Consider the following 11,497-nt stretch of genomic DNA (forward strand, 5'->3'; position numbering starts at 1 on the left):
AACAGGTCAGACTGGAGTTGGGGCAATGAGGGGGACAGCAGATGAATTCAGGATATATTTTGAAGGTTATGGTCAGGATGTACGGGGTGAGAAAAGGGGAGTTATCAGGAATGGCCCTCAGGTTTCTAAAGTGAAGAACTAGTAAGAAATAGTAATTATTAAAATGAAGATGAACAAAACAGAAAGCAATTTGAGGTTAGGTAAGGAAGAGGTAAGTCTGTGCTCTGATAAGACTATGAGAACACAAGTGGAAATGCTTTATGAAGGCAGATAACGGTATCACCCTAAAGCTAAGAGAAGTGTGGGCTAGTGGTGCGCATTCAGAAACTGATAGCATACAGACTGTATTTAAAGTCACAGAGCAGATGATCACTTAGGGAAAAGGCAGTAAGTGGGAAGAGGACTCAGAAATCTGAAGAAACTCCAACACTGAGTCTGACAGAGTAGATGAATCTGAGAGAGACTCAAAAAAGGGGGCCGGAAAGGTGGGAAGAAACTAAAAAGGAGATCCCTGAAAGGAAAATAATGTTTCAAGGAGGAGGAAAAACAAAGGTCAGCTAGGCTCACTGATGCTGAAAGGTCAAGTAAGATCTCCATGTCAAATCGACTGGTGAGAAAGAAATAATGGGGGGAAGGACATGTGAATATTTGTGAAGCTAGGAAAAAAAGTCAACCTAGAATCTAAAATTAATTATAAATAGTTCTTTAAAATAATGTAAACATGTAATTCGTGTAATTGCTTTTAATGGGGCATTAAAGCATATTCTTACCATGACATATTCAATGCTAACAACACGGTGACACAGCAAAAACCAACCACCAGAGTTCCAACATTGCAGCATGCTTCTAATATCGCAGCAGCAGAACAGGTCATGCTTTGCATAGTTTCATAGTTTTAAATTCAACTTTCTAAACAAGAGGCAAAATCTACTTGTCTTACAATTCTGAAGCCAAAATTACAAAGACTGAATTTAAATTAGAAATTAAAATAGTTTTCCTGAAAAGATAATCTCCATACAACTTTCTAAAGAAAAAAAATATTAAACTTAATGCATTTAATATTTGCATGTCTAGTGTATTCCAGATACATCGGTGTGATGACTTTAACCACTTTCTTCTCACCAAGGGCTTACGGATAAACATCAGTATGTTCTATGGTAATTCTATTATTTGCACAAATACAAAAATCAAAGAAGCCTGCCTTTTTTCAGGTTTTCAGCCACTCTATTATTTATGGGCATCAGCCTTACCTCTTGTTGGCTTTATTAGTAGAAATACCGAAAGACTTTTAATTGGAAAAATGATTTTTAATACGAGCTGTTCTACTGCTATGTATGTAACCAGAGACAGCTCCACCTCTCTAACAAACTAAGCTTCAGTTTATTCACCAGTAAAACAGAAAAAAACTTAACTCACAGGGTTGTTGAGTTGGTTTAATGTGATAATAAATATTAACTGAATCTAATCCGAACATTTCTAATGACTTCTGTGAATTGAAATGCCAACTTATGTACTATTCTTATTTCTACTGGATATAAGCCCAAGCAATTCCATTCTCAAAATTTATGTACTTATTATAGATCAAATCTTGGAGCAATGACTTTATTAAAATTAGCATCATTCTTTACATTTAATAGTGCAGTATTCTACAGTTAAGATAGGTATACAACGATAGTAAACACAAGTTATATTCCTTTTCCAAAAACCCACTAAAATTGCCAAATAAAATGAATTTTTAAGATAGAAAGACATAAGCCCACAAAAATTGAGAGAACGGGTGAAAAGACAATAGCAACAAAAATTTGGAAGCTGGAAAGCAGATGGTTGAGTGACAAATGACTTAGCAAACACTAGAAAATCAAATCTTTAGCAAACATTGGAGAAAGCCAAGAACAAACCCAATTTAAACTGTAAAATCCCCCAAAGACTCAGCAATTGGCAGTATCACATACATCCGTAGTGGGATATGGGGGAGAGAGGGAGCTAAAATAAGGAAGATTGTTTAAAAGTCTTTTTAAGAAGTAACCAGCTCCACTGATCCCGACTGTCCTTCCCCAATCCCAACAAAAAACTGAAAATACATTGTCTGGAGAATATAAAACACCTTATCTCAAGATTGAAAAAATCAGGTATAGCTGTAGACAGGAAACATACTAAAAACAGGGTGATTGAGTGAAGAAATATATATGGGAATGCCAAGACTCCCCCAAAACCTTTTACCCAACTTCCCTCCAGTCCCCCACAACCTTCATCTTCAGCAAGAAAGAGCCTTCTACAAGGATATCTAACCAGCTCAAAGGAAAGACATGAAGATACTGACATCAAAAGTCCTCCAACCAAACATCCCAGCCTGGTGACTATACAGTAAAGCTAACAAGTCTCACTGAGGATTTCTAATTAGCATTTTACTTCCCTATTCACAACACAACCACCAACCATCTAAGGAAAGGCTATAGTAGAACATGAAAGATAAAGACCGAAGCAAATATAAACTAAGAAAACAAACCTGGGGGACACTGATCACACAAGGAGAAGAAATCTTTAAAAAAAAAAAAAAAAATTATATATTCAGACAGCTAAGAGAAGGTATTATTGTTATTAGAGCAAGATACTATTTAAAAGGAGCAAAGTCAAAAAACAAGTTCTGGGAAATTAAATATATGATAACATATGAAAACTCAATAGAAGTAGAGCAAAAAGAAAATGAGATGGAAAATAGGAAAATACAAGAAAATTAGAAAAGTCAAAAAGGTCCATTATTATCCCAATAAGAAGAGTTTGAGAAAGAAACAGAAAGTGGAAAGAAATAATCAAGACCTCATTCAAGAAAAAGTCCCAGAATTAAAAGGTGTTTCCAGACTAAAAGGGCACACCAAGTACTCAGCAACATGGATGAAAAGAGACCTACACAAGGACCCCTCACTGTAAAATTTCCAAACACTGGAAACAGATACAATCTCAAAAGCTTTCAGAGAATTAGAGAGGGGAAGAGAGAAAAGCGTAAACAAGGCAGAAAAAAAGGAAAAACGAAACACATACATACACAGGTCACATATGATATTTGAGAAATCAGAGTGACTTCAGACTTCTCAAAAGCAATATGGAAGCTAGAAAGCAATGGAGCAAAATTATAAAATAATACAATTTTACATGTAATATTCTTTACTTTTTTTTTTTAAAGATTTTATTTATTTATTCATGAGAGAGAGAGGCAGAGGGACAAGCAGGCTCCCAAGGAGCAGGGAGCCCGATACGGGGCTCGATCCCAGGACCCTGAGATCATGACCTGAGCCGAAGGCAGACGCTTAACCGTCTGAGCCACCCAGGCGCCCTACATGTAGTATTCTTAACCTAACCAGAAAATCAAATGAGTGTCAGAGTAAACTAAAACCATTTTTTTAAGATTTTAATTTTAAGTAATCTCTATACCCAACATGGGGCTCAAACTCAACCCTGAGATCAAGAGTCATATGCTCTACAGCCAGGCATCCCCTAAAACCATTTTAAAACATCAAGGAAGCCAAGAATGAACATGACATGGATCACAGCAAAATGGAAATCCAACCACAGGAGAAAGTGAAGGGAATCCCACAATAATGGTTGTGTACCAAGTCTAAAAGACACTCAGTCCAGAATGGAGGTCAGAGGGGCATGAGAGACTGCCTCAGGAAGATAAAATTGATAACAATACCTGATATGTCTGAACATCTCAAGAGACATTTGATGAAAAGTTGAATTAGTGATAATTACAGCAAAAACTAAGCCAGGGGTGGGGCAGAGACATTGAACTTCAGCCAGATCACCCTATGGTAAAGCTTAACAGTCAACAAGTCACTGAGACTAGATAAGCTCTTTAGTCTCCTAACGTGCAAGCAGCCGACCAGACCAAGAATTACCAGACATCTGAGGAAAGGCTCTGTCACAAAAGGCAAAGCAAAAACGGTGAGAAAGGCATACAAAAATGGGAGAAAATTTGGAGGAAACAGATGAAAACTTGGTGGGGGGTACCTACTAACATTTCTATATGCTAAGCAGTATACAGAAATACATATACTACATATTCTAGTACACTATTATACTAGATAGCTGGGGTGGAGTAGAGGGAGGCAGGGAAGTGCGGTACATTGTATAGGACAGGAAAAGTGATATTTTACAAGAATACTGAATAATCGGGAGTGCTGGAATCATAACTATTAAGAAGAAGGAGTGCCAGGAGATAAAGGAGATCAGCTGAGTAGGTGATAACAAAGCTAAATCCTCATTTTCTATCCAGGAAGTGAGTAAAACCGAAACAAAAGCACAGAGCATTATATTTAACACACACTATACAGGGCCTATGAGTTAGACACAGTTCTAAGGGCTTTCCAAATTCATTTCCTATAACAACCCTATGAGGTAGGTACTATTATTCCCATTTTTTTTTAATGAGCCAAATGAGGCACAGAGAGGTTAAGTAGCCCAATATTACATAAAACTAACAGTTGACAGAGGAAGATTCAAACCTAAACAGTCTAATTCCAGAGTCCATGCTCCTAACCATCTAGCCATGCTGCATATCCAGGAGCAATATAAGCATATTGTTTACAGACTAGGAAGTAAACATGACAATCATCTAAAAGAGGTGAAAGTGACTGCTTTTGGGAAGGAAAAATGGAAAGGAAGGGGGCAGGAAGCTTTTGTTTGTTTCTATAACCATGTAAATTATTTGACCCTTTGAACTGTGCAGGTACAACCTAAATAAAAATTAAAGCCTATAATTTAGTATTGTATAGTTAAGATATTTTATCTAATGCTACCATCCTCAGAAGTAGGCAAAATGAGTATTACTATTTCATAGATAAGACTTTCATTCCTCTTTAATAAAAATTTGAGAGCCTACTACATAACAGGCATTATATTTAGAAAATAAATATCAACTCACCTCAATGATGAGGTGAAAGAGGTGCAAAAGAGCAAGCCTTTTTATTCTTTTCTTTTCAATTTATTGCATAAATTATATGATCCTGCATCTCTAACAGTTGTGCTTATGATGAGACAATATAAATTTTAAATAGTGACAGAAAAAGCAGAGAAAGGTCTGCTCATTAATTCATTCAAAAAATATTTAGTTCTTGTCCTTGAGGGGCTCAGAGTCTTGTGAGGAAGACAGGTAAACATGTGTGCAGTGCAGTTAAATAGAGGAACACCAAACAGTGCTCAGAAAACAATATTCCCTGGGTAAAAGGAATGCTTCAGAGGGAACATCTGAGCTGAGTCTTGAAGGATGAAGAGAAGTATGACCAATTTTACTTAAGAGGCTGTACTAATAGTTGGAAAACACAAAAGACTATAGATCAGTGTGAAATACCTGTTATCTTCCCTGTGTTATAAAGGTAAGTTCATGTTAAAAGCTAAAATAGGACATTAAGACCTTTTTGATGAGAATGATTTTAAAAAACAAGATACATAAACTCCTGACCTGTGTTTCTAATTTTTATATTCTTGCCCAATGATCAACTGAAAGCATTTTCCACGTGCCTAATAAACATTTTAAATTTTAAAGTGTTAAGAGTATTATTTCAAAAGACGACTAATCTTTCATTTGCCTTACCACCAAAAAATTTCACTGTTAACACGGTTTCTAAGTCATATATTGAAATTATAATGTACCCCCTCCTCCCATGAGAGAGAAATTGGTGACCAAACCCCAGAAGATGCAAGTGACACGGAAGCTATCATGGGAAGAAAAGGTAAGAAGAATTTTTTTAATCATTATCACTTTTTTCTCTTGTAGATACTCTCAAATTCCCTTCCAAGAGCAAATTTCAATGAAACATTTCTTCTTCTAAGCTTTAGGGGTAAAAGAAATAATATGCAGCAGAATACCATAAAGAAAATAATACACATGTTTATCCTTATTGATCTTTATAGGTATTTTAGGGGTGACACATTTTGATTTTTCAGCGTTTAAAGGATACCTATGAAACAAAAATTTTCTGGTTTTGATGACTTAACTTTGATGTTAACTAACAAAGGTTCAAATATGTAATAAATTCAAAACAGGTAGAGTCAACTCAGATTACTTTACACCAACATTTAATCATACTTCAGTATATCTTTTTGTCCCTTTATTTCCAAACCTTTCTACATAATTTGTCCCTAATTAATCTTCATCTCAGTTACTATATGGAAAAGTTAATTTTGTACTAAATATCTTAAACTGGCCTCTATCCCTACAATTAAAAACCTAGTTCTAAGTAGTAACATCTGACTTTAATTGTCTGGAAAAGCAAGTTGTGGAAAGCTCTATCATGACCTACCACCAGGGGAAGAAAAAAGGAGAAAGTCATGCCAGGAGACCACAAATGATAATTAACAAAAATCATGGCAGGTTTCAATTCAAAATGCTTGGTTTTCATTTGTGTATTTCATCTAAGCTTTTATTTCTCTGAATTCAGCATCCACATAATATACCTGATTTTCAGGGCTTTCACTCAGTCACACCCCTTAGATTTAGAAAACATTAATATTTGGGGTAAATAATTCTTTAAAATTATAGTGAATATTAGCAATCCCAGGTGAATATTAGCATATGAAACAAAGTTTTATCAATAATTATAATAGGACTATTAAGGAAACTACCCCTTAGAAGAGGTCTACCTCTTAAGTACAGTTTTGTATACATGTTACAGAATACATCTGGTTAGGTAACAAGGTTTTAATTATACGACTCCTGGAAAAATTATAAAAATCTTGAAAGACAAGATTTTAAATCATTTCAATTAACCATGCTTTACACCTTTTGAGTAACTAAAAAAAATATGTATCATGAAAACCTCACTGCAACATTGGCCTTTGTTCTCTTTTTCTTAAAACTGCAATTCTTTTGAAATACACTCAATTTTTCCGAAGTGAAAAACCACAAATACACATTTAGAATATAAATTTCCAATTGGTTCGATGAAAGTTCAATCACAAAAATCTCCAACTAACACTAAAATAATTAAAATGAACAGCCTTTGTCATTAACTCCTATGATAATATTTTGATCAAGGTTAGTCACAGACCAGCAAATCTGTGAAAGAACATTCCTTTAAAAATCAACTTAGTTTAAAGCCATGTAGAATCATTAGAGATTTCACAACTTTTCTAGGCAGTCAGCTTAAAAGACACAATTTGATTCAATGGCATGTTTAGAGCATTATTTCCAATTACGAAAACACTGGTTTAATACTGTATTTTTGGCCCTAGGTATTTTTTTGACAAAGAAGGGAACAGGTGGAATAGATTATCAGGAGAACAAAGTCTTATTTTCATACCTCTACAAATTCAACCCTCCAAGACTTTCCTTACTCTTTAAAATGGCTACCACCTTGATCTACTTATACAAAAGGAAAAATGTACAGGATACTACTATCAAAGATGAATCTGGTAATTTTGACAGTGTATACCCTCCTCCCTCACGACATACTTTTTCAGATGCCCATTCCTGTTCTGTTCAGATAAAATGACCATTAAGTAAGTACACCAAAGTTGGTCAATTACAGCACAAGGGCAACCTATATAACCCAGACTAGGTCATCTTTCCTATAACGTCTGACTAGGAAAAGCAGGTAACATTATCTTTCACAGACTAAGATCAAACACAGTAGAAGTGAAAAGGATTGTCCAACCTAGTAAAGGAGAAACAACCGTGGAAGGCACAACCCCCCTTCAAGAGATGATCACAAGGATTTTAGGAATTCAAATGAATAGACTTACTATTATACAGGTTAGCACAAATTTTCTGTTCGTAATAAATCTCTTTAAAAAGCATTTTATGATTAACAAAAACCACTCAGTGCCCCCCAGGCCTACACGTAACGCTCAATAACTCGTCTGTCAAATAGTTTACGTATTACTTACACCCACTTGCTATCCACCCTGAAACCATTCCGTAACACTCTTGCGCTAGGGAACTTACCGCGAAAACACATTTTCATATGCAAAATTGAAAAAGTATGTACTGCCTTCGACAAACGTCGTGCATACGCATAGCTACAAAACAGATTAAGTGTGAAGCTGCTGAATGTCTGCAGAAACATGGCATGAGCTTACCTCTCATCCTCGCCATCCACCAGGGGTGTCGTCAGCGGTAGCACCTTCAACGGGAAAAGAGAAGCAGAGGCTGCTAGGCTGCTGCTACTCCCATCTGAAACTGCTGACATTGCCCCACTGTCACCGCTCATAGTCTGAGGTAAGCCCACTAAGGAGGGTGCCGCTGGGCGCCTGGCATCTTCAATTTGGCTTCCAATCGCCTGAGCTAAGGACTGTGCAGAGAACTGAGTAGAGCCTAGCGGGATCTGTGGTGCCAAAGGCAGATTTATATTAGTTGCTATCAAGGGAGGCTGACTAACACTTGGAACCAAATTCCCATTTTGAGTGGCAGGGGTCTGTGCTATATTCTGTGGTGGAACCAAGTTTGTGGGGGCAGAAGGCATTCCAGAAGGGCCAGCTGAACTAACCTGACTGGTAACAGCAACACCACTAGCAGAGGGCAGAGGACTAACTGCAGGCAACTGCTGCGAAACTTGAGCTACTGATTCTACTCCTTGTGGCTGGGGAGGCACAGGTAACAAGGTACTCTGGGGGGCAAGGACCAATTGTTGAGGGAGGCTCGAAGCACTAGTCTGAACTCCCTGATGAGTAATCGCAGTTTGAGCGGGTGGACCTATCTGTGACGACGGAGGAGCACCTTGCTGAGTAACTGAAGGTGTGACTTGGGTAGAGGGCGGCTGCACCGCGGTAGGTATGTTTGCTTGTTGACCGATATTTGCAATTTGACTGCCAGTAGGCGCAACAGATCCTGCCGTGAGAGCCTGGCCAACGGGCTGGCCAGATGCCCCTGCAGGTTGTGCCTGGACTGCTGCGGGCTGCACGGGCAGCTGGAGACTCTGCGGCTGGGCCGGAGGAATCACTGTGGTCCCTGCTGCCACTCCTGCAGCACTGGGCTGTCCCGAGGACACCGCCGTTTGAAGAACCGGCTGCGGCTGTACATACTCTGCAGCGGGATTCGGAGTCACTGCTTGACCATGGCTCGGCACCGTCTGCGTACAGACAGCCGCCTGCTGCTGTCCATACTGTAACTGTTGGGCCGGTGCCCCTGGAAGGGGGGCTTGCACTGGAGGAGCCGTCTGAGAGTATGGCAGCTGGGGCTGAGCCAAACTGGAAACGGAAGGCTGCTGACCTACAGCTGAAGTTACACCAACCACACCAACAGGTGACGGCTGGATACCAGCTGCAGCACTGAGCGGGGCTTGCAGTTGAGGATAGCTCAGTTCTTGAGGCTGTAACGGTACTTGCGTGATCTGTGACTGAGAAATGCCGGCGGCACCGGGGCCACCGAAGTCCATCTGCTGAAGAGCCGGCGGCGGCTGCTGCACCACCACAGTAGGGGCCCCCATCTCTCCACTTCCCACACTCTCCGTGTAGTGACTCAGTGTGCTGACGCTGCTGCTCACCGAGCTCCCGCTAGTGCTCTCCCTCTCCGAAGTCACTTCTACCGGGTTTTGTTTTACACCTTCCACCACTTTATTTATCGCCACAGCTTCTGCAGCAGGTACAGCATTTTCCTTCTCATAGAACTCGGTGCAAGTCCATCTACCTTTTTTAAAGGGTTCAGAACTAGAATCTAACTTCACAACTCTGAACCTCGACGTGTTAACTGTGGGTTGCTGCTGCTGACTTGAAACTGGTCCCACAGTCATCCCTGCAGCTGCGTTAGGGGCACTGTTAACACCAGCGGAGGAAGAAACAGCACCATTGCCCATGCCACTCAAGATAGTCACATTAACACCGCTGCTAACTCCAGGCCCAACACTCACACTAGCAGCACTAGGAATATTGCTTGCATTTATATGAGCATTACTAAGCATGCTGCCTGCCACACTAGGATTAAAACTACCCACAGCAGTAATGTTGACATTATTCACTGTGTGAGTGCCAGTAACGGAACTTATACCTATACTGCCGGTCGTACTTGGAGCACGGATATTAGTCATTACAGATGCAGGTGAGCCACCCGATGATACAGCAGAAGTTGCTGCAGCTGGTATAACACCGTCAGAGCTTCCAGTGGCAGAGAGTTTTCTGGATACTGGGCTTGTGGGCGGCCCTCCGGGGATGGATGTACTGGCCACACCAGCATGGGATGGATGGTGGTGCCCATGGTGTAGGTGGTGCCCATGGTGAATGTGATGGTGGTGATGGAGGTGGTGTGGATGAGCATTCCCATTGATCACAACATTCTGTTGGGGAAGGTGAGGCAAATGAGGCTGCGGAAGGTGGGGCTGGTTGGGAGAGACTGCCCCAGGTGTCTCAGCTTCCTGGAAGTTATTTAGAGTCTCTTCTGAGGAGCTGCGTTCAGGCTCCCCCAAGTCAGTGGCCCTGGAAAGTGACACATCAAGGATCTCGGAAGAAGACAGATCTTCCGTGTGAGATTCATCCAGATCATCATAGCTCTCAGTGTCCTCCGCTATACTGTTGTTAGAGCTGATGCTGGCGGAGATCTGAGCCGGGGTAACGCTAGTTATCTGGAAGCCACTTTTCTTTTTCATTTGGGTTCCGCCTGGCGCAAGAGGCTGTGCCTGCAGCTGAGCCTGCGAAAGGAGGTTCAGGCTTTGTGGAGGCGGAGGCTGTGGTCCCGACGTAGAAGATGCTGCAGGAGGCGGCGGCTGGAGCAGCGACGGAGGCGGAAAATCCTCGGAAGATGTGGCACTACTAGCAACGCCGGTACCTGCTGCACTGAGAGCAGAGGCGCTGCCACTACCGCTGCCCCTTCTGGGGAACATTGCCGGGTGCGCCATCTTCCTAGCACTAATGTCTGCAGCGGCCGCGGCCGCGGCGGCGGCGGCGGTGGACTCAGGCGGCTGGTGCATTGTGTCGGGTACCGGGGGGCGGAGGAGGCGAGTGCAATTTCCTTCTGCACCGTAAGCTTTGTATTCAAGACGCCGGGGAGGAAAAACGGGACCTGACGCTCCGCCCGGCGCGGTTCCTCCTTCTCCTCCTCCTCAGCCGAAGGCGCCGGCCGCTCCTGCCTTCGAGGGCGAGCTTCGGGAAGGGAGGATGAACGAGGGTGAACAGGGCGGCCAGGGACTCGAAGGGGGGACCCCTTCAGTCCTTCGCCATTCACTTTCCCCTCTAGTCTCACACCCCCCTTTATATTCCGATTCACGTGGGGTGCGGGGCAGGAGGGAGGGGGGAGACAAGGCAAGGGGGAGACAAGGGGAGGGGGTGGGAAAACCGAGAAATGCCCACCTTCTCCGGATAACTCAGAAGCCACCTCAACCCCTCCTCCCGCCGCGGCGGCGGCGGCCGCTGCAAAACCCTCCCGGTCGCTCTGCACGAAGGCAGCGAGGAGCGAGTGTCGCCTTCCCCTCGCCACCCCAGCGCCGCCGCCGCCGGCGAGCCCCGAGCTCAGTGTCGCTCAAACCTCCCCTCCCGGCCCCGCTGTCCCCGCTCGGCCCTCCCCCCACGCCCC

The 11,497-nt window shown here is 42.1% G+C and overlaps 1 protein-coding gene across 6 annotated transcripts in view; it reads right to left on the reverse strand.

Moving 5' to 3' along the window:
• Nucleotides 1-11,496, reverse strand: part of TSC22D1 (TSC22 domain family member 1) — a 133,471-nt gene extending 121,975 nt beyond the window's left edge. For 3 of the 6 annotated variants that reach the window (XR_004678914.1, XR_004678912.1, XR_004678913.1), the window contains exon 1: nt 8,077-11,495. Coding sequence is in view for 3 of the 6 variants with exons in the window: in XM_035003332.1 (XP_034859223.1) it covers nt 8,077-10,895 (2,819 nt within the window). In the remaining 3 variants the exon portion in view is untranslated. Of the gene's footprint in view, nt 1-8,076 lie in introns of all 6 variants that reach the window. The other 3 variants (XM_035003333.1, XM_035003334.1, XM_035003332.1) reach the window with 3 other exon arrangements.
• Nucleotide 11,497: the final 1 nt, after the last annotated feature.

The sequence above is a fragment of the Mirounga leonina genome, unplaced genomic scaffold (genome assembly GCF_011800145.1).
Source record: "Mirounga leonina isolate KUSES-001 unplaced genomic scaffold, KU_Mleo_1.0 Mir_127, whole genome shotgun sequence".
Classification (NCBI taxonomy): Eukaryota; Metazoa; Chordata; class Mammalia; order Carnivora; family Phocidae; genus Mirounga; species Mirounga leonina.